At 44.0% G+C, this 24,231-nt stretch overlaps 1 protein-coding gene across 2 annotated transcripts in view; it reads right to left on the bottom strand.

Annotated features, from left to right (window-relative positions):
• tcf7l1b (transcription factor 7 like 1b) overlaps positions 1–23,333 on the bottom strand; it is a 30,424-nt gene extending 7,091 nt beyond the window's left edge. For both annotated transcript variants that reach the window (XM_082553674.1, XM_082553675.1), the window contains exons 1-4: positions 22,354–23,333; positions 22,154–22,226; positions 21,909–22,036; positions 4,872–4,955 (exon numbers count right to left, since the gene is read on the bottom strand). In XM_082553674.1, coding sequence (XP_082409800.1) covers positions 4,872–4,955; positions 21,909–22,036; positions 22,154–22,226; positions 22,354–22,539 — 471 coding nt within the window. In that variant the 5' untranslated portion in view covers positions 22,540–23,333. The remainder of the gene's footprint in view (positions 1–4,871; positions 4,956–21,908; positions 22,037–22,153; positions 22,227–22,353) is intronic.
• Positions 23,334–24,231: the final 898 nt, after the last annotated feature.

The following is a 24,231-nucleotide window of genomic DNA, read 5'->3' as shown; positions in this document are numbered from 1 at the left end:
AGCTAGCAAATTCCTTTTTTATTTCGACATATATTTTTAATTAAATGAATAGAAATCAGCATAATTGTAAGCTAGTTTAAATTAATTAAATTCCCCAGAACTCAGACATCATAACTCAAAACCAAACAACTTGTTTATCAGTGCCTTTTTTGGCTCGCTTTATGTCCGGGGTAATATTCCTCAAGCCCGTGAAAACCATCATAGGCGTAGTATTATTATCCACAAGCCAAGTGTAAGAGGAAAACCGCAGGAGTCATGAGCCACGTTTTAAATACAAACAACACATACAGACGCTGTCTACGCCAGAAAGATACAAATCTTTACATCGATGTGCTTGTTCCAAACATGCCTGCAATGGTGCATAACCCTCATCTATCCAAGTAAAAACACTCGGAGCTGCTCATCTGAAATAGCAACAGGAAGGTTTAAGAGAGAGAGAGATGGGGGGAAAACAAAAAACAAAAAAGCCGGTGCAGAGAAAAGATGTCTGTCTCTGAAGAGGGCTTAAAGCTAAAAAGGCCGAGGTGGCAGCACCTAGCCTGGCTGTCCAACTTGGAACGGTGCTAAGAAAAGCACAGTCCTTGGTCAGTGTGGGTGGAGGAGTGGATTTCATTCAAGCAAACATGTTTTTGGATCCTGCACATCTGAATTGAATTACTAGGCAAACAGCCGATGGGGAAGAGAGCTTAGAACAAACTGAATAACCCCGCAGCTTTGTGTGTCTTTATGCTCGGCGATTCTGGGTGGGAGGCTCAGAGGCCTTTCAAAACTCGAGGAAAGACGGCGTGAAAAGAATGCCTGGCATGCTGAGAAATCCGAGCCTTGTTTGTCAACGCCAACAGGAAGCGGACGTGAAAGGGGACTGACCGTGTCGTACGGTTGTGTGTCTTTAAAATCAGCCACTCCAAAAAGTATGCCATTCATCACAGGCAGTGCGCGCCTTTGCGACTGGTCATCGCCTCTGACAAGGTCAACGGCATTATAATTCTAGGTTAGAATAATACGGCATCAGATTACTGGAGTGAACATCCTCAGCAGTCATTAAATAAATGAAGAGAGCTAGCAAAGTCAGCACCATAAATATGGCTGTAAACACGGACAGATCTCTCTGGAGCCTAACCAGCGATAAATATTTGTAAATTATCAGACAGTAACATTACTTTCTGGTGAATCGGCCACTAATAAACAGTATCTTTTCACTCAGTCTGCCGCACTCGATCTGAGTACGCTCCTCTAAAGAGTTCGACTGGAATCAAAGCACTGGTTCCTCATCACATTTCTGAAGAGGATCCTGTCTCTGCAGTGGCCCAGCAGGACTGCAGACCTTAGATCAGTATTCAGTACAGTCCTCCCAAAGCCTTTGATTTCATGGATCTCGGTTGTTCGCTGCCTAATGCAAAACGAGAAAATCTCACCGGACTCCCAGTGAAAGGTCTGTTAAAGGAATATAGGTCGAAGGCAAATATGTGTATCGCTTTGGGGAGGGAAAAAAATGTATCGTTTTTATTTAATATTTCTTCTTAAAATGTTTTAAGAGCCCATAGATGTAGAAATTACACCAGACGCATGTGGGAAGACAAAAAGGCATCTCTGGAATCTTGCTCTCTACCATGCCACTTTGATTCATTTAAACAATTCGGTGACTAAGTAGCTTGTGATACGCTGACAGGATCAGGCCCCTTGGTGCCGTGATTACTCCATACCATGTTGAAACAAAGAGGGCGATTCTGTCAAGCGCAGATCGGCCCATATTTGACGACTGAGTGTGCTGTAATCCAGTAAGCATCTGAGGGACAGACAGCCAGTTCTGTCTGATTAACGAGTCACAGCTTCTCTGTAAAACAGATTAACAAAACTATTCAGTAATGAGACAGACAACAGGTCTAATGAATGAATTGCTGCAAGTAAGTACGGCAAGGCTTGTGATCACTATTAGCAAAGTGGGAATCGATATATTATAGAAGATTCCTCTCCTCTCCTCCAGCTGGGTCACTACTGATGGGCTGACAAGTTCTCCATACTGCATCACCTGGCCCTGCAGCGCCTTTGATGCGTTATTCATGAGGCAAGCCTCTGAACACAGGAGCTGAAATGGGGGTTTTTGGGGTTCACTCGAGTGTGCATGTGTGTGTGTGTGCGCGAAAGACACGCTGTGGTATGTTCATGAAAAAAAAGCTTGTTCCCTTCTTCCCAGTCCTCCAACCCCAGCATCATCATTACTACCAAAAGCAATACCAACTGAATGCTAAACAAACCTGTCTGTTGAATAATTGAGGATCTCGGGCAAGAGCAGGCTTCCGATTAGCATACAGGCCTTATGGACCCAATCTGTGGCAAGATGGTCTTTCCCCGGACCCACCGAACACAATTTCTATTCACCAACATCTTTTCTTGTTTCATTCACGCCAACAGAATCGTCAGAAGTGTCAAAGCAATTTTGCTCTGGCAACACCGATTGGTAGAAATTTGAAAGTGCATTGTCCCCCCCCCCCCCCCCCCCCCCAAAAAAAAAAGTTTCACATATCAACATGTGGCAACTGGCTAAAAGTTATTAATGTGCAGAAGAGCCTGACTGAGCAGGCCTCTCCATAACAGACTGCAAAAACCTTATCAGTGAACCCAGTTGTCGACATGCTTTTAAAATGCATGAATACGCATATCCCTATAAGCAGGCCCCAGCAGATAATCCAAACTGTGGTGGTCCATCTTCACATAAAAAAAGAAGCAAATCTAACACACGCAGGGAACAGGTCCGCTTCAGGAGTCCCTGCTGGGGTCTCCTCAGCGTCTCCTTGGGTCTCTCTCTCTGGCTCCTCTTGGCCCTGGGCAGTAATCCCTGGCCCCCCGTGTGTGCCCATCCGCTCCCCCTGCTCTCATTAGTGCAGTGTTGGGGCCTAGGGAGCCTGCAGGCCTGGGGAGCCAGCCTGCTGCTCCCCTCCCACTCTCCTTCTCTCTCCTCGGCTGGAGTAATGAGCACATAATCAGCCTGGCTCCCTGTCAGCAGCAGCACACCAGAGGAGTATGTGGGCACCTGGCCCAGAAGGGGGGGGGGTGGGGGGGTGGGGGGGTGGTAAGGGCACAGCGGGGTGTTTCACTTTTTATCCTCAGTGCCCACAGTGCGCCGTACCCAGCGTTCGATCTACCCACCCCACATCAAATAACCCTGTGGTCCCAGGTCACAAGATAGAGCGTAGCGACTTGCTCATCTAGATGACAAAATGAAAGCAGTTACACTTTCAGTGAACTTCCCCATCACTGACACTGATTTAGCGCAAAAAAAAAGCATAATTATTTTTTCCACAAGTGTTTCATACGTGACATTTGACAGCGCACCGCCCGTGCATTACAGCCGTCTTAACAGTATTAGCATTAACAACGCCAACACCAGTACAGAGCTTGTACAGATGTTGAATTTAAAGGCAATTTCCAAGTTCTGCTGTGCATATACAAAAACATTTTTTAAACATTTAAATGCATAAGAAAAGAGAACACATGTTCCAAACTTCCAAAGAGAAATACACAAAAACAAATGATACTTTGTATTCAGACAGTTTTTGCCAGAAAACGATCCCTCGCATTCTCAGACTTCTACATTGTTTCTTTCTGTACTAGCTTTTCTGGTTTAATGACATTCAAAGACATGAAGGCCACAAGACACAATAGAGTCACATAAAAAGTAGCAACAGCTACTGAAGGACAGAACAGAAACAATCCAACCGCAGAACTAAACCTCAGTCAACGTTCTTTAATTTCCTTTAATCCAACTGCCATCATCGCATTCATTTCTGTGAATTATTGCTCACTACAATGGGGATTCAGACAATTTTATAGTGTTCAGTACTGGCTAAACAGCAAAACTTCACCAAGCAGCTGCTTAGAGTCTAAAAGAAAACCAAAAAGGGTCACTGATAGGTCAGCATTTTTCCTAATAGAATATCTTTAATTGAGACATAAAGTCAGGACTGCAGTCCCATGAGCAAACTCTGTTTTCTTCACAATTTCCCATTAATTGCTCTCAATGAGGACTTTGTCAAATGCATCAGTGCAATTACAGGATTCAGAGGATCAACCGCAAACACAGCAAGCATGTCTAGTCAGGATTTAAGGTCAAGGGGGCTGAGTCACGGCGACTGTTTTCGACTACAGAGCAGTGACAATGGCTTCCTACTCTCTGCACTGTTTAAAAATTGGCTTCCTGAACCAGAAAACGCCCTGATACAATCATGCAGGTGAGATGCTAGATAGTAAACTTCAGGCTCCACGTTATCTTGTGTTTTCCATCTGAAAAAACACACACATCCCTCAGTGAAGCCACAAACCAAACAGGTCTGCTGAGACCCCGCATTGTCTAACCCGAGTGAGACACCATCATGATTAGCTCACACCTGTGTGGGAAAGTTGAGGAATGGCAGGGAGGATCAAACTTGAGAGATTTATGCTGCAGACTGAGTTATTGTGGTAAAGACAGACAGGCTGCTGAGCAGCTGGACTGCGGGTGTTGCAGGCTGTGGTGGGAAGCTGCACATGGATGGGTGGGAACTGGCAGATTTGCATGCACACGATAACTTCATTATCGTGAATAATCGCATTACGCTCATGGTCTGATTAAAGCATTTATACGGCTTGCAGTAAATTGATTCCCTCAATACATTTATATGATTTGTCTGATAAGCACTTAACTTATTCCACAATCTTTCTGACGCACGCACTGAAGCAAACCTGCGGAAGACGTCCGACACTTGCAGCGTGCACGTGCAGCAATCCAAAGTGTTTGTCAGTGATCGGTAATGCCAAGAATTCGGAGTCGAACCCCGCTTGCACATCTTATCGTTGTTTGGGTTGAATTTTGTTCTGTTTTGAGATTTACTTACTAAATGGCCAGGTGTCGGAGAGCGAGAATCCTTTAGTCCTGCAGATCCGGGGACATCTAGAAGTGGCCATTTCATCTGCAAGTACTGCAAGTGAGAAAAAAAAAAGAAGCAGCGTTGAACCACAGCAAGTACACACTACAGGGAAAGGGGGTTACAAAAAACAACCAAAAAACTGAAAATAAAATATATGGATTTAACAAAACGCATTCAAAAATAGAGTCTCGTGTGCAAAAGTCACTCTCTAATGTGAGTGTAGGCAGACCAATCTTTTTTTCCGCACAGTGCAAAAGTGGCATAAAATGGTGTCAAACCCACAGAGATCTCCAGCAGACACCTGTACGAGACCCGCAGTGCTGCTGGAGTCTGACAGTGAGTTCTGGCACAGCGGAGAGTAGGAAGAGCGATGTGAACACAACGGACTGGTGGAGGACTGTGAAATTGCCGTTTGTCAGGGAAAAACAAGAGGCCAGCTGTGGGCGCCCATCGCTGAGCGGGTGGGAAGAGACAGCTGGAAGGAAGAGGAAGAACCATCTAAAGATCAGCAAAAGACTCCTGACTACCCACCTCAATCCGTATGGCCCTTTGACCTGATCGCAGCCCCTGCTCGTTTCTTTCTTCTCCACACTTTTTTCAAATATGAAAGTAATCATACTCTTTTTTTCTGGCATTTGCTAGACAGAAATCTGCAACTGCTTGTCAGATTATTACTGTTCTTCTCTCCCTTTGTGAGAAATGCGCTCAAGAAGAGGTTTTACTGCTCGATGCAACAAACTGAGCATTTTGTTTTTGTCCCACAGCAATGAAGATAGCATGAAGCCCGAGAGCTCCAACCATCTGGTTTATGAATCAGCTTAAATACCGGATACAGCAGCTTGTCATGCATGTGGATTTTCTCCCTGGTACAATTTAAAAATAATCAAGAGTTTTATTTTATAGGTAGTGTTGTTTGTTTTTCATTCATGCCCATGTCGAGTTGACACATAAAGCCTTCGCAAGTCATTGTTTCGGTAGCGTTATAAATTCTGTCACATGTTGTTGAGCAATTTCCCCATGCATCCACTGTTATCAGTCTGCAGTGAACTAGCATTGTTTTATAAATAAGACTCCATGTATGACTTCCAGTGCAAAAAAAAGTCCGCCCACTGGAAACATCTTGCTAATAAAGAAGGTCATTAATAGTACCCGTCGCTTAAAAACATTTAAAAAATAAATTTTTTAAAGCTGGACAAAATCAGCTAAAGACTATATGCAAAGCTTTGTCCATTTTCTGAAAGTCGGTGCAGGATAAATGATGACAAAGAGGCAAACTAGAGGAGTCATGCATTCAGGTTTTGATTTTTAAAACTCCATTCATCACTCCGGGTTTGTAAGGAGGAAGGAAGCTTGGATGGCTGTGGGTTAAAAATGGAAAAGACATTATGGCAGGAGAGGGAAAAGGGAGAGGAGGGAAGAAAAAAAAAAACATTTTCAGGAATTAGTTTGTCGGAGCAGGCAGAGGGTATTGTTTCCTGACAGCTGGGGTCCAACAGAGCACTAAGGTAGGGGGAGGGGACCTTTTTTTTCCCCTTCGAAAAGGGGGGAAATTCTTGGAGTTGACATCAGCCCTCTTCATTTTCACTATACTGCTCAAGGCTGAATCGTAGGTTCCAACTAATGGGCCCAAGTCCATACAACTGTCAGGAGGCAGTTGCTTTTAAAGGCTGCTAGCTCCCTATTGAAACTTTACTCTGCTGTGTGCATAGTGCCTAATGAATGCTACTCTCCGGAGAGAAAATCCAAAACAATGCAGTTTTCTCTGTCTAATCTATGTCAATCATGAGTCCTTCCACAAATGAAACGAGCGCTATTGTGAGCGTTTGGTCTGGCCCGGCCGTGCCCACTCCAGCTCTCCCACCCAATCCATCCCTTATTTGACAGCTTCTGCCAGGACTGAGGAACATGCCCCCGGGCACTTTTTTCTGAGCACCTACTTTTCTTTTAATTGCCAGTGTGCCCTATGTAGCAACTGTTCACACACTCCCCGAAACATCCAGCCAGGTAATGCCAGCCGCACACTGTCACATTAGCTCCAGTCCACACTTTGAGCTACACACCGCTCACTCATACATGAGAGGGAGAGAGGGAGGGTGCTCGAGTCTGTGAGTTGCTTCTGGAAACAAAAGGTGAGGAATTGGGGGCCATGCTGCTTAGCAAAAACTTTCTCTGTGTTGCAGTGCAGAAGGAAAGAGAAAAAAAAAACAGGTAAAGTGTCAGAAGAAAGTTTGCACTGCAGAATAGGAGCCAGCATTTTTTTAAGTGGCTGATTCAAATGCCGTGGCTTAAGCTGTACTAGATGTTTGTAAAAGAGTGAAACAGGAGATAACCTAATATAAATTAAACTGCAAGACATTTGGAAATGCTTTACACGCGCCCTTATTTTATTAGAAACAAACGCAGCCATATGGTTGAGGTCTCATAGCAATGCCTATTTCAGCATGGGGGCTGGAAGCTCTGGTAAGCACACTCGGACAGAGTACTGAAAGAAGTGTGTAACTAAAGTGAAGTTTAGCTGATCCATTTTCGTAACTCTCTAATTGTCTTCCAGCCTTCCCTGCTGCCTCCAACACTCAGAATAGACATCAGTAGAATGTGCTACTTTTACAGGACCCAGATGCAACAAAGGTGGCAGTGATGCCACTGAAATTTTCCAAAAAAGCTGCACTGGAGGCGTTTGGGTTTTTGAACACAGAGAATACAACATATGCTCGGGGGCATGTGGCCTGCCAGAGCTGGGTTCTAATTGTTACATTGCTCTCACAGAGCAGAGGAAAACACAGCCAAGAGTCTTTGTCATCTCTGAAGTGTGCGCTGCCATACTCCAGGCCAACAGCGGAGCACGGAGAAGAGACAGATGTCTGGACATTTGCTGTCAAACTAAGTCAGAGAGTCTGCCAAAGGGACAGAAAAAAAAATCCAAACTTTTGCTAACAACTATCTGTTAACTTAAAGGTCGCACTGAGGAGTCGTGTTAAGCGTAAATCTAGGTAATGTTAATTTTGCTATATTATCTAAAACGGATTGCAGGATTTTGCATATGTATTGGTGGCGGTGGATCAGGAAGTGGCTCAATACATGGACCCCCGCCCCCACCAAATGTTACTTAGTTATAAAGGGCATAAAATGAAGCGCTGTTTGAATGTGCGCGAATGGGCAAATGTGGCTTGTGGCAAAAAGCGCTTTGAGTGGTCAGCTGGAGTAGGAAAGAATTATATGAGCACAATTCCATTTACCATTTAGCATGATATGCTCAATTGGATTAACTCACTCAAATCAACAGAAAAACAGTCAGACAGGCAACAAATAAAGGAGCGAATATGCATAAAGTGGCAGCTCAGACGCGGCCTGGTGCTTGTAAAAGCGACTTCGCCCAACTTGCGGTGAATAGCCGAGCAGCAGGAATGCCTCCATGGATCACCCCGGCAGATAATGTCAATCACCTACTGTGTGGAGAACTCCTCCCCATTGTTTTCTTTTAACCCTCCTCCCCAACAGAAAACAAATGGGCCACACAGCTTGCTGTTTGGCTGAGGTGTTAATTACCGTCCCCCCGGCCCATATGAACAGCAACTTCAGACAATAACCCTGTCAGGCTCCCGGCAGGAACAGTCCCTCCCAGGTTTTCTCTGCTGATATCACCTGCTCCACGCGGGGCTATTGACACCTAAACCTGATCTATGCATGAAACACAATTAAAGACTTTAAGGCACAAAGGAAAGTGTGATAGGTAGCACCCGCCTTTGTCTCAGAGTTTGCATTAAGCGCCATTGTTTGTCGACATTAAGGACAATTACGCAGACAATTGTTAAGCAAACCTTGGAAGTCATTGTGCTAATTAGCGTGTAATTGATGGGGAAATGACAAGCGGCTCAGCTGGTAATACCCGCAATACCGTCTGCGAATGAGGCTACTGCCTGCACTGAATGTGGACTTTTCAACTGGTCCACTATGAGGTAAGTATGCATTAGTAGCGGTGGTAGGGAGGTTGTTAATTAGAGGAAGATTAAAAAAACCTAGTTTGGTGAGAGTGTAAGTTATGGTGATATTTCTATTGCAGAATACATGGAGTATAAATACAGTTACATTAGGCACCCATAAAAAACTTTTGGGGTTGAAGCCTGTCGTCTTGGTTTATACTACATTAACCGTGAGAAGCCCGTGTTGCTGCACTGGAAATAGCATGCTGCTAATGGCTACCACATTTGAAGTGTCCATTAGCCCACAGAGGAATGAAGTTAAGTGACTATGACAGGGGCACTCCCTCAGTTTGCCAGGCTTCTATTGTGACCCGGTTGGTCGTCCTGCACTCTTATTCACAGCCAGTAGAAAAACTGGGTCAAAGGTCAGACATCCAGAGTGCTGTGGTTTCTATGACGACGTGGCCTATTAAGGCCAGGCTCATTGGCCTCTTAACATGCTCTTGTACACAAAAGAACTATTAGTGCAAAAAAAGGGGAGCGAGAAGCGATGAAGGGAGGCAGCGCCGGGGAGGTCCTGACAGCGCAGCGTCAAGCTTCTTCCGACATTTCCAAGACGGTTCGTGCAGGATACGCACTGTATGTCAGACGTACGCAGCGATGACGTGCTCTTCCGAAAACAGGCAAGATACGTGGGTTTGCGCTTTTCTCAAAAGGTCTCAGCTTTAAATTACTCAATGAGCGATGCCGTCATATGACTACCTCATGTGTATTCTGCACAAGGCCAAACTCACCAGCAAACCGGGTTTATTTGAAAAGTCCTTGGAGTGAATTTACTGCTGTTTCAGTAATAAAACAGCATTAACAGAATACAAGGCCAAGACAAACCCCCATAAAAAGCTTCTTTAACATTCTGTCTCAGTGAGTGAGCTGCAACTTAAGCAGGCGTTTGCATTTTTGCAACTCAAGCAATTATTTGTTTCATGAGGCTACTCTTTTTTTTTTTTTTGTCTTCCTTGAGCATGACATGGTCCTGAGTTATTACTTCCTGCATCTAGAGTGTAACCAACGTTAACTGCAATGTGTGTGTTAGAATGAAGCCGCCATTGTTCTCCTCCTTGGATTTCAGCTCATTTTAATCAGCCGTTTAAAGCTAAAGTGAGGGTACAGTCAGGAATAAGTGAGTAATTTTGTTACAGAGCACAACAGCAGGTCACATAAAAACTCACTGTGTAATTAGACGCAGGAGAAAATAATTATACATCTGGTAAGAGCAAGGCCATCTCATAAAGACAGAGAGTAGGGTGCAAAGCTATTCAAAGTTAATTATGTGAAGTCAGTTATGTGGTTTTCTGCACCTTTGGAGATCTGCTTTCGATTGTCACAAACGGCTCCCTGCTAATGTCACAATGATCCGATGTCAAGACAGGCTAGCCCTCTAATGTCTAAGATATGCTTTCTGCTCAACGACCCGCGGCATTGTTTGTCCAGTCGCGCAGGAACGCAACGTTTTTATTGTTTGGGGAGTAGCCTCGTTTCATTGAAATTCACAGCTGTAAACGTCTGTATAATTAACTCCAGAACACAACGTGGTTACCAGCAGTCGGCTGGTTGTTTACAGTAAAGCTCGACTTAGAAATCAAATCTAGGTGTGTGTGTGTGTCAACACTACGCCAATGACACACAAGTGAGACCTGAATTTTTCATTTATGACCAAACACAAATTGACCGGAGACAGCGTGGGTTACCAATATAATGCTGCGTTTTCTTGCCAAGGCGTTTAGGAGGCAATAATAAGTTCTGCATGCACCCCCACCCACTCGCGCTGAACGGGGCAAATACCACAGCGTGGTAATCACTCCCAAATACACAGGGAAGACATAAAAATAACCCCTCTCTTCTTTTTCCAGAAATTGCAAATAAATATTTACCCCCAGCCTCCGAGAGTAAACACACGTACGTCTAAAAGTGCACCTTTTTTTTCTCACTGACAGAGCACATTTGTTTTTCTCTCTCTTTTTTTTTAACTTCCCAAGAGTAGCTGACAGGGCTAGAGGAGAGGCAGCAAAGCGTCGTGAAGGGGGGCAGTCAGTTTTGAAAAACTGAGGTGGGCATAAGTGGGTGTAGTGGAGAAGGCAAGCGAGAGAGAGCGAGAGAGAGAAGGAGGGAAAAAAGGAGCCTAAATTAAACACATTTGTTTCTGCTCTCACATACCACAAGTCTTATGAAAACAGAGGGCTGATTGTGTTCACTCTGCAAGTCCTACCCCCCTCCCCTCTGTCTCTTCACCACCACCCAGCTCCACTCCCCCAACCCCTGTCCTGAGCAGCAGCAGCCCCTAACCACCCCCCCAAACACACACACACACACACACACACACACACACACACACACACACACACACACACACACACACACACACACACACACAGCTGCCTGCAGATGCCTCCTGTGTTTGCTCTCTTGAGTGCTAAAGCGCAAATCTCCAGGCCCCGCAGACTTCTGGGCCCTGCCTCATCTCAGTTTTTACTACCTGACATCCCTATCACCCCACTGCAAACTCCACTCCCTCCACTCTCCTCCGGCTCTCTCCTACTCACACACACACACACACACACACACACACACACGTACGTTCAAATGCCACAGGTATGTTTCAGCCACAGTCAGTCCTCAAACACAGGGGACTCAGAGAGGGACTGAGGCCATATAATTTAAGGTGGCAAAGCTGTGGAATCAGTCGCTTTGACGTGGAATCAATTCATTTCCATCTATATGTCGCTGTTTTTAAGCTCTAACAGTCATGCAAACTATATTCAAAAATCATTTGGCACAAAAGAAAGAAATTTGCTACATGTGCTACAATGTAGCTTTTGAATCGAACAGTAAAAGCAATCTCAAACCTCCACAATGTGTGACACAGCACAAAATTGCCATGACATTCCCCGGGATTAGTTATGCGTACTGTCAGCAGACTGCAGGGAGGTCTGGAAGACTGCCAGCGGGTTTTTTTTTGTTTTTTTTAATACCTGAAACATTTGTAGAAGTCATTTCCTTACAGTCTGCAAGCTTCATTTTCATCGTGCTGATATTGAGTGCTAAATCACGATTTAGCAATAGGCTTGTCTATAACTTTGTCCCCATGCAGGGCTCTTCTTACATCTCTGAAACTCTGAAAAGCTTGAAACCCGTCAGACAAAACCTACACGTTCACGGTGTAAAGAAAAGCCTATAGAGGAATCACAAGGCAGGATGGGTCATTAGGTCCTTTACCTCTTCAAGGTTCACCAGGTCTCTTGAAAGCAAAACAATGAAGCAGGAACATGAGCAGAGAACCAATATCAGTTTATTTTAATATTGACTAAATCACTTTTTACATATTTTGGGAAAACATGTCCAGTTTTGAGCAACTAATATTAATTCATACAGGCTGTCACAACTTTTTGTAGAAAAAAAATCTTCATGGCATTAACCAGACCACTGAGACCTCGAGGCTGGACATGCTACTTAAAACAATACAGCTGCTGCTATCTTTCACTTTCAATGCAATCTAATGAGAGGGGCAAGGTGATTATGATCAGGGCTGCTGTAAATATCAGATTCCCTGGGACAGGGTTGAGGAGAGGCCCCCTTACAATTACATAGTATTCAGGAATGCAGAGCATGAACCACGGTAACAGGGAGCTGAAGACAAAAACGCTCACATCCCATTCTGAACGTTTAGCTCACACCATGCGACAGGGAAAAAAAGGGGGTTTTACAAACAGCCTTTAAAAAAGTAGGAAAGTTTATCTTTCATGGAGAACTGTTTCTGCGATACTGTGCCACAATGCAACAAGCTTCCACTCAATCCAAGCTGCACACTTCTGCAAACAATTAAATGTTAACCCAAGGACTGTAAGCTGCTCAGAGAGAGAGAGAGAGGGAGAGAATAGGAGGGGGTGACTGGAGAGAGAGAGAGAGAGGGGGGGGGGGGGGTGCTTGTGCACAATTACAGCAGGGATTTATGGCCTGAGAAACAATTTATAAATCACAGCGCCTGAGCTAATGTGCTCCAGATTGTTCTCCATGCAGCTGCAATTTTGGTCTGCGTGAAACGGCATAATAAACCTGGCTGGAGGACATGTTTGGGTGGTGGCGGTGGTGGGGCAGGGAGAAAAGTTGAGATTGTGGGTGGAGGCTGAAAGTTTTGAGGTGTTTTGAACAAAGAAACTGAGAAGGTTTTTTTTATTATTATTATTATTAATATTATTTGAGGCCGGGTGAGATTGTGCTGAGGTGTGATTCTTAATTGAGAAAGGCTAAGAAGGTCTTAACAGAAATGTTCAAATTATGCAAATAATCCCAGTTAAAGATTGGTGGGAGGTTTAGGGGGTAATAATGGACAAAACAGGAAAAGCAGTGAAACTTCACAACAAGCGCAGTAACATTGCAGTGAATGGTTTTCCACTCACTGCAAAAACCGTGAAAGGCACTCTTTTAATTACACTTCTGACATGAGTCGAAAATCATTCGGGTAATGAAAAGGAAAGACAAATGCTGCAAACTGATCCCTTCATTGTGGCTGCTGGGCTGATGTAGAGGAGGGGATCGGATATGCCGAGGGGAAGCCTGAGCTTTCGCGGCCACTCAGCCAACTGGCCCTGAACCTTGACCTCTAACCCTTCACCCAGGGGGGCAAACAAAGCTCTGAGTGACATCTGAAACTAGACACTCTGTGGGGAGAGAGTGTCTGGACAGGACTCAAATAACCCCATTAACTCTGCAGAAAAGATTTATGGCTATTTATTCTCCATCTGCAAATTTCGAAAGCTGAAGAGTCACACAGATCTGTCAAAAATAATCGAGCGATTAAGAGGTGCGCAGCGAGTTTTATCCCGTTTACTTGCCAATATCTCCATCTTGCATGAGGATAGGCAAAAATGCGCCATAATTAACAACTCTGAGTGGAGCTGTGATTAGCAGTGGTACACACATATGCCAACAGTTAGTCTGCAGCAAAATAAATTCTGCTTAATATGAACAGCATGAGTCCGTCTTCAGGCAGTTTTAAAGAGAGTCACCCGCACCTCTGATGGATTTCTGTACAATGGATTACGTAAACAACTCTGGCATTGGTTTACTGTAAACAAAAACAGAGGGAAAAGTTGATGGTAAATGTGCTGCGGTGAATGCGATCGCTCCGTCGCCAGAATGCTGAAAGCCACTGTAGTATTTAAATCAGGCAAGGAGGGAGGAAGACTGGGCCAAGCATTCTGTAGCTCAGCTGTGAGGCTCTAAGCCGTTGCCCTAGGGTCTTTGTCCTGCCTTTCAGGGCAAGTCTGAGGTAGTCAAAGACCCTATTCATGACCGGCGCTCCCCCTGCCAACACACCCATACAGCCCCAGTCAAGTCAGCCGAGAGCTATAGAGCCTTCCCATTTCACACGAGAATCAGACCTGCCCCTAAAGCCTGCTTCAGGGATTTCCAATAGCCAGCTCCTCTAACCCATGTACAAATCAAACAAAAGGGCTCCTTGGCCTATTCCATGTCATATAGGCTTGATTAGATCTTTTTTTTTTCTAATGTAGCTACTCTACATTTGAAGCAAATAAGTCAGTCAAATATGTAGGGAATTGTTCCGATGGAGATCCTGACCCTACCCCACATCCATGATTATCATCTGATACAAGATCAACCTCATGCCAACACTTACTTCTTTAAAGAAGCACCCAAGCTGAGTATATCAAATGATAAACTCTCAACACAAAGCAACCTAATCATGCTGATTATCTGAGGGCAGGCGTTAGGGGAATCCCGCTATCTGTAAAGAGTGTCTTATGTCTGCTGAGCACAAGGCCCTCAATCACATCCCTTACTCATAACTAATCAAGAACATTACCTCATAATTTTAAATTGAGCAGATAAGGTCAGGGAAGAGGGATATCCTGTGGCTGAGAGCGATGCAAACAGCTCAGGCCATCAGACGCTTCTGCTGCTCCTGCTGTTTATTCTAACAGGATCCACAAGTCTGGACCGAGATAAGGAGGCTACACATTTTCGATGACTTGTGCCTTTGCTCGGCTTTAATCTAATTTGCTGCTCCGCAGAACATTGTGACTTCTTAACAAGTACAATTGGTTTATGAGGCTAACGGGGAAAGAGAGGGGCACCCAAAGGTTAAGTTAATACCAATATCAGGACAGGCAGCCTGATCTCATGGGAAAAGTGTCAATGTGTGATATTTAACAAACAAATTCAAATTCAAACTTTATGGGGTTTCCTGGTTGTTGTTTTTTAGATATCTAAGATCGGCGTGCTCTCATGAACATTTTATAAACTTCACTTAAAAAACACTGTTGCAATAAAGTGGCAATGCATAAATTCTTTTACAAGTACTGTTGCAGACAGTTTTTAATGGTAAAATGTAAACCACTAAAGCTTACACGGACACGTTCCAATAATGGCTTAAACAACAGAGTGAAATAATGCTTCTGTGACATACATTTACCCCAGGCTAATATGCGTGTGTCTAAATAAATGTATTAAACACGTGACACTAGCTCTCCGTCTTTATTTATACAGTTACATATACGATCCATTACTTACGAGCTACCAGAGCTAAATTCAGTTTGCAGATGGCGCGTCAGTCTTATCGGTTACAGCGATGGCTCTATAGTCAAGCGCGTGCAAGTTTTGGTCTATTTCAATACAACAACGTGCAAGAAATCATCATGCGGCAACTTAAAATGCGTGACAAAGTGAGAGATGCATTTGCTTTATGGGTAAAGTGAAAATCTGCACGGGTTAAAGCAACTCTTAAAATGTCAGTGCGGAACAGGTCACGGGTTGTGTACGGGTGCAACGTGCGGATGTGTGACATGTATCTGTCAGTGGGCTACGAGCTCCAACAGCACTCCCAAACCTGCTCCACCATTTAACTCGGTGGGAAGCGGCATTGCTGATTTATAACCTCAACCAGAAGAACAGCTGCTCTGCTTGCAGTCAACTAACCTCATTCTGGAAGGATGTCCATCCACTTCTTAATTTAGTATGACACTACAGCCTCACTGGTACAACGCATACGCATGCCTTTATTGGGCTGCACAGAGCACTTCCGTGCCCAGCATATGAACCGAAGCGAGGCCTGGTGTAAATCTCAGTAGTACTGATGCTACATGCACATGATCTGATATCCTCCTGCTGTTGTTGACTGGGTTGTGACTGTAAGGTAATGGTAAGGCATTGTGGTCTACGAAGAAGAAGCTGTGCTCTGTGGGAGACAGAATCCCTCAGATAAGTGAGTGCCTCAAGGTCTGGAAGGCAGCCCACCACAGGATAACAGGCAAAGGAATAGCAGCACCCGTATCTGCCCCAGTTTATGCTTCTACCACCACATCTCATCAACAATCTCTCCTCATGCCTGCTCCCTCTCCCTCTGCTGCTGCCTGCAGTGCTTAAACTGAAAACAGCTGCTTGGAATACCAGACTGATGAAACCCTGTTTAGAGCTTTTTTTTTTTGTCTTCCTGCTGTACAATCACATTTTACTAGCGAGGAGTTTAAGGTACAATTATAGAGGGAAAACATTTCTTTATGCGACCTAAACAGTAGTGGTTATGGGTATGCATGGGCATACAAACACTTATATAAAGAAACAGTCACTCTACCCTAATCTACCAGTTAGACTGCTGTGGTAGGGATCATTATGATTTTATCTGCAGTTTTCACTGAGAAGCAGTGTACTGGAGGTGTTAACCGATAAGACTAATTTAACCAATCCAGACAAAAAAATCACAAGTTCATCTCCTTTCTTTGTCGTATTACACAAGCGATTACACAGTTAATCCACCTTCATTCAACTGGCTGGATCATAAACATAATTATGGTTAGATGCAGGCATAATTAAGGCCCGACCGATATATCATCCGACATTTGTCTAGCACAGGTAATTTAGTCATTTAAAAATGGTATCCGACAGAGTTGCTCCGACTCCAACTCTGACAAACTGTATTAAGAATAAAACTCCTTCTCCGTTTCTATGAGGACAGAGACACGCACACGATTCATGCGAGCTTTAATTTGCACTAAGAACAGCTTTTTTTAATATGTAACAGTTTAACCAAAAAAATGAGTGACAAAGAACGCAAGCTTTGGTTTTCCATTGCTTCTAACTAAACTATATTTGAGTCTCACAATAGATTCATGATGCAGAGATTATCCGCTAAGCATTGCAATTGTTTGAGCGCCAAGTAAGGACATGTGTAGACATGACTCTCTATTTGTTCACCGGAACGCCTATCGCCTATATTTAACTCTTCAACAAGAGTTTTGTGTTCCGAGACTAGAACAGCGGAGACATTGGCGTGCGCTCCGAAGCGCTAGACGTGTTCACCTGTTTGGCCAAATGTATCTCGACTTAAACACAAGTTCTCCCATTTTTTGTTTGGTCTTTTTAAAGGAGAAAAAGAAGTGTACCAAACTGAGCAGCAGTTCTGGCCAAACGCAGCAAACGAGAAAAACACATAAATTGATTTTTAAAAAAAAAAAAAACACTCGCACACATATTCATCTTGGCACATCAAAGGGATTCATTGATGTCACTGAACATGGGGAGTCTGCGGCTGGAGAGGGGAGATGTTGGTTATCCTTTCCTCAAAGGGTGCTGAGATGCTCCTGATGGGCCCCGCGCTCGAGAAGCCAGAGAACGCTATAAACAGAATTTCTAATGTCAGGCGGGCGAGTGGGTGGGTTAGGTAGTGAACCAGCAGGCTATGGGGTAGCGGGAGGAATTGACGCCAGCTCATGCTTTCCACAGAGATTAGAGAGAGAAGGATAGAGACCAGGACTGACACCATTTCACACAGTTGTGTGTGAGGGATGGTAGGAAGAAAGCATCCGTGGGCTGAAAATCAAATGCCAGATGCATGCATCCCCCCCCCAAAAAAAAAAGATTTGCATGTGACACTGCTGGAGATGGTATAAAGTTATAACATCTACTGATTTGTTGGTTAGTTTCTGTGTAAATTGGAACATTTGCAACATATTATTAGCTGCACTGGTTTGTGTTGCACTAATTAGAACTGACCTTGATTACCCCTGTGCAATATAAAAGCTAATTGCTGAGAAATACAGCCGTGAAATATGTACCAATTCACACATTATGTGGAAACTGAGAATGTAAACATCTCTCCCCTTCTTCTGCAACTAAATCATGATTGTTTTTCAATTCCTTTAAGTCCGAGCAGAGGGTTCATTATCAAAATGACTCCAGGCGAGAGCTCCCAGCCAGTGATGGCATTTCTGCGGGCGATCGAGATCTCCTTCTAATTGGATAGTGCCACCAAATTGATGTAGATGTGTTTGCCTTTGAAGGGAAAAAAATCCTTTAAAAACTATAAACCTAGTCAAAAATGTTAGCTGTGTTGACACAGCGCTTGGGTATAAAAATATTTGCACGCCAACATTCAGGAATACAACACTGAGCGTTGTGAGAATGTGAGCGCCCCGTACACTGTTCCCTCTGTTGCAAAATATCCACACAGCATCACCTGAACGCCCCCACTCCCCCAACCCTCCTGACGCTCACAGGCTCTGCACAGACAAACGTGCAGCACGCATGGTTGCATGTTTGCTCATTCACACACACACACATGCAGCAAGGTGAGTGAAATGCCAAGTGAGCCACCTGATGAAAAGACATCTCCACACAAACAGGCTTTGCTTATGCAGGGAGAGGCCCTTTTATTCAGCGGGACAATGTCTGTGTTGACTTTTCTTTGTCTGCACATTTTAAGCACCAAAAGCACCAGAAAGAATTGAGGGGGGGTGGCGGTGGTGGTGAGAGCCAATGCGGCATGCAATCGTAGCCACTGACATGTCCAGACTTATACAAGCTCTCCATTCATATCTCGATCTCAAACCATTTTCTATTCAACAATCATGCTCGGGAGTTCGAGTGTCCCACCGTGTATTTGATGAAGATATGTTTGAGCGGCTAACCTCGCTCACACTCTCTCGCCACCTCTCACACACAAGAGGCATTTCGCTCGTCGGCGAGGATGATGGTGATGTAGTGGCCGAGTTATCTAAAAGTGCTGATGAAGGCAACAAGGGGCGGTGGCGTGGAGCGGAGTGCGTGTTTCGCCAAGTTAAATCTGACAGTCTTCGATCACAATGCAAATCAGTGAATTGGCAAACATTTAGCTGGATTTGTGCTGATAACTTTGATAAAGAGGGGTAAAAAAACAAAACAAAAGTTTAAAAAAACAAATGCTCCGGTCCTGCGCCCCACAGCAGGCAGAGGTCTGGTGGAACATCTCTGCAAACATAAAACCTCCTCCTCAGCTCTCAGTGGATTACAGCGGAATGTCAGCTCAGAGCAGGCTTTAAATCAGTTATGCTTGGCCCTCAGGGGAACTCTGTGCTGATCCCATGTAGGCCTGTCTCTCATTGCTCATGATAGGGTTGCCACATCCCAATTTTTATTTTTTTTTTAAGTTAGGGGCTCAAAACCTTCAAGACTGCAGAGTAAAATTACTGCATGACAACTCTTGAGCAACACCTCACGTCTATTATATGCACTGAATGCACATGCAGCATTACTACACAAAAGCAGCTGGTTGGGAGAGCACAAGTAGGAGTTATAAATAGTTTCATGCAAATGTGAAAATGAATGTCTTGCATACATACAAAACTAAAAAAAAAAAACATTTACATTACGCTCAAAGGTATCAAGCTGCCTAGTCTGCACCAGGAAATGGAAACGGTGGATTTTGTTGCCTGGCACTAATCACACGATCTGTGTGAGAGACGCAACTTTAATGCGTCTCATGCAGCACAAGTACAACCGCGTACTGCTGGGCGCTTGTAAAACAAATGTGGCAGTTCCAGCAGCAGGGCGTTCCAAGCTGCACAAGATCATAAAAGTATTTGCGGGCACCAGGATGGTTTTTATGTCAAGACGGGAGCGGTGACAAAACAAATTCATTTGCCCTGTAGGAAGAAATTTAATCTTACTAGCCTATCTGCATATTCCACAGAATGATTATTCGTGATAAGCTTTACTGCAGAGCTCATCATGTGTGATAAATATTATTCTGTAAACCTATCTGCACTAAACTTGATCCACAGGTGTAAATAAATCAGACTCTCGCGATGAGAGGTGAAAAAAAAAGAAAAATGTTGAGCCTTTCCCCAATCACATTCACGACATTTAAGCCACGAAGCCAGTCCAAAGCCCAGTACAATATGGAGACCTTAAGACGACCGCTAAGTATGCCAGCTATTGTCTGCCTGCTTGTTTTCTGCCACAGTGATGATTGACACAGTCAGCCCACTTTGTCCTATTGACCCCATTCTTTTTTTTTCTTCAAATATAGAGGATTATACCTCAGAATTTAAAATCCCCTGTAATTATTTGTTACTTTGCCACAAGCAATAAGCTGTATTAATTTTCCGCTCTTGTTTTCCTAGAGAAAATACCAGGAAGAGAGAGGCATTCATACCAGACACGCATGACAAAACAAAGCAAGGGACGAGATAACAGAGTTGAAGCCGTTAGGTTTGTTTCTTAATTACACCAAATACATCTACCACAGTTTCCTTTGGGGGGAATAAACGTATTCTAATGCACTTCTATTCGAGCACGTTTATCTCTTGGGTTGTGACGTCACTCCTCGGAAAGTCTGGTGGCCAAAACCAACAACATAGACAAACTACAAGATAGCGTGCATCACATGGAGTGAGGAGAGTAGCCATTTAGTTAATGAGCCCCAATGGAGACCTCCAATGAAGCCATCAAGACTGCTCAGAATAACAATGGTCAACTAACGCCTTTCTAATTGAATGGAAGGTACAGGGAGGCAAGGGGAGTGGGCAAGGAACAGTGAAAAGGATAAAGGGGGAGGGAAGGGGGGCTGGGTCTTTTCAGTCAGATGCCTGCCAGGCCTTAACGAAAGTACTTGTTTTGTTTTTTTTTTCCTTTTTTTGGGGTGGGGGGTGACATGGCTTGGGGGATGGACAATCTCAAGAAAAACAGAGCTCACAAGCAGAGATTATTTCAAGGAAGTTTGTGCAGCACCAATTACATTGCATTTAACAGTCTCCCGATTCCAAATATTAAACTACCTAAAATGTGTGTCTGTTTGACCTTAAGTGTCCACAGCATTACTAACTGGCTACCCACTGCTGTGTGAAAATGTCATGTTTGAAGCCAAGCACTGCAAAAAAAGAAAAATTGCAACAACAACAAAAAAGCAGCAACCAAACCAATAATCAGTATTAAACACTATAAAATGTTTACAACTTCACAAGCTGGGAATGCCTCAATGCGACAGGTTAAATGACACACTCCAAACTCTGCATCAGCAACACTTGCTTAAGACTGTCAACCTTATCTGGACATTTAAAGTCTCTGGACAGCGTCTGTCGGGGGACACAGTGCAGTGAAATGCCTCCCGTGTGTGTCAGAGTGAGGTATTACATTGTTGTTACTGTAGGATATGACCTGACCAACAGCCTTTTCCCCCCTTTTGCAGAGTAGCTTTTAATATGCAGGCCAACAGAAGAAGTTAGCCTGCCTATCAAAAGAAATGCCACTGAAGCTAAAAACATTAGAAAGAAATGTGGTGCAAGTAAAAACAACACGAGAATATCTTGCGATTCTAAAATGGCATTTTAGCCTCTGCACTGCAAAATACAAGTCCCTGGAATAACAGCACTTTAGATAACATCAGCTTTAGTAAGGCGAGGCCACTATTAAGTATATAATGAAGACCCAGTGTGAAGCTGCAGCACAGTTTTTGTAAGGGACTGTCAAAGTTGCTCCTTATTTTCAAAAAGACTGAGCAACGTGTCTGAGGTTTCCATCTGAATAAGAAGTTCTCATATGCGAGCCTTTGCGAGGGGTGGGTGGTAGGGAGAATTTTATATCCCCAAAAAGAACAAAGAAGTAGTTAGTACTCCTTGAGAGGCCACTCGGAGGGAATATGGCGGTCTGAGTTGTGCACAAGGAACTTTTACGCACGGCCAAAGTTTTTTGCAGAGTAAGAGGGAACAAAGAAAAGAGAGCAAGGGGAGGGAAACACATCCGCAGAGACACTTACTGTTCTTGCACTGGGAGACAGCGAACCATTAGAAAGGTATGGATTGGTGAGGTCTGGGATCATGAGAAACGGGTAGCCAGGATAGTGTGGACTCTTAAAAAAGCCACCATCTTGCTGTCTTCTCAGTGCTGCAGGGATAAAGAAAATGGTTAAGCAAGACACAACAATTACCAGTTGCACTATGCAAAAGACCCAGAGTTCCTTTTTATTATTATCATCATCATTATTATTACTGTTATCATTACCTTCGCTGAAGTAGTCTCTTGTTTTCTCATAACTTTCTGAGTCGGGTCTGGTTTGGGGGCGCCTCTCTGCTTGCTACAACGGACATTAGACACAGACGGAGGAGGAGGGGGGAAACTAGTGAAACTTTCAGCGCTATTAAATCCCATTTCTTTTAATGCTGAGCCCCGCGGAGAGCACTTAAAATGTGCTCTGCACTTACCTCCGAGTCTGATGAGCTGCTATTGTTTTCCGACTCGTTCACTAAGGAGGATTTCACATCATCCAAATCCCTTTCCGCTGACACATTTTCGGAGATCTTTTCCTCCTGCTCCCCTTCGTCTTTAAACGATATCATTTCATCGTTGGCCCCCAAATCGTCCCCACCACCTCCGTTTAACTGTGGCATTTTCGCAGACGAGTGGAGAGTATCAAGGAGGACGAAAAACAAACGCAACAATTGACCTTTTCTTCTTTTTTTTTCTTTCTTTATCTGATCAGCGTAGTCCAAGCGAACCACTGGAGCAGTAAACTACAAGAAAATGTTCATATTTTAAAACTCCTTTTTCATCCTCTGAACTTGATCCCGTGCGCCATGTCGAGCCTTGAGTTAATAATCCACAATTAAAAGTTTGCAACAGCGACAGAAAAAATCGATGAAAGCTTGGCGTCGGTGGCCGGATGCGCCGCAAACTTGGCAAAGTTTCGTCTCCTTCGCAGGTTGTGGACAACTTACGGTCCCTGTGTGTCTCTACTTTTTGTGCCGCTGAGGAATGGGACTTTCTTTCCTCCTACAAGAGTCCGGAGACCACATAAACTACAGCACGCGCGACAGCGAGGTTATTCAAGAACGAGCAACACGTCCGATTTCATCTCTTAATATCCATGCGTAAGAGAACTGCTCAAGTTTTTTTTTAAAAAGAAGAAAAAAATGAGGAAAGAAAAGGGGAAAAAAACAACAACGACACGGGCTGCAGTTTTCTCCACTTCGGACTCGCTTGCTTTCCCCGAGAACCGACAATTTGTTATGTGGGCCCCCAACGTAAACAAAGTTCATAACTAGAAAAAGAGAAATAACAAAAGACGTGCAAAAGTATAAAAAAAACAAAAGGTTCAGCTGGACGTGCTCGCCCTTTCCCTCCACATTGCTGCCGGGGAATGCGCTCTGAAAACTACTTGGTTGTTCAAGTGGAAGAAAAGCGCAAGCCCGTCCGTAGAGGAGGAGTTTGCGCTGAAAACCGACACTTCATTCACCGCCGTGTAGGCTACATCAGCTATTCTTAACCCTAAAGCCACCAATGCGCAGTCTCCATACAGACCATGAAGTGATAAGGGGGGGCATTTTAACTGGAGGGCTGCGTGACCACAAATAAATCACCACCCCAATATATTATCATTATTATTATTATTATTATTATTATTATTATTATTATTATTATTATTATTATAGACAAATTACGAGGTGGACTCGCTTTGTTTTAAACATGCGAATAAAGCACAAACAGCGCGTCACCCTAATCGCCTTTTAATAGTTTAAGTAAACACCAGCAGCAGTCTATCGTGTGACGCGACCAGATGATATTCCCAGTATTGTTCAGGTAAGCAGCAGAGACCACGCCGCCTCCATCAGGGAAGGAGGAAATAACAGGCCAGCTTTTAGTGACAAACTCGTAATTACACGCTTCTATTTAAATTGCACGTCTGCGCTGCCCTGAAACAATAAAGCGCAATAACACCCGGGATAAAGCACGGCCTATTACGGCACAGCTACCAGGCATGACAGTGAGGCAACAAGGCTCTGAACATCCAGGCCTCCTGTGACATGCCTGGCTCACTTCTCTCTCTCTCTCTCTCTCTCTCTCTCCTCTCTCTCTCTCTCTCTCTCTCTCAAGCACATTGCCCCATTGTTGATTTGAGGAACAGGACTGGAGCCTGGTTTTGCAAGCTTTGGAAGAACAAGGGAAGTGGTTACATTTTTTTAAAAGATATGAAGTAACCTCCTCACAAATCTTAAAAACGGGGATGAATTTTAAATCCACGACAAATGAAATGAGCTGAGTTTGTTTTGTTTTTCTCGCAAAGTATGGAGAGTTGCTAAAGT

The sequence above is a fragment of the Aulonocara stuartgranti genome (assembly GCF_965226115.1).
Source record: "Aulonocara stuartgranti genome assembly, chromosome: 12".
NCBI classification, from domain to species: Eukaryota; Metazoa; Chordata; class Actinopteri; order Cichliformes; family Cichlidae; genus Aulonocara; species Aulonocara stuartgranti.
Note: the sequence above shows the minus strand (reverse complement) of the source record. Positions and strands in the feature narration are given on the sequence as shown.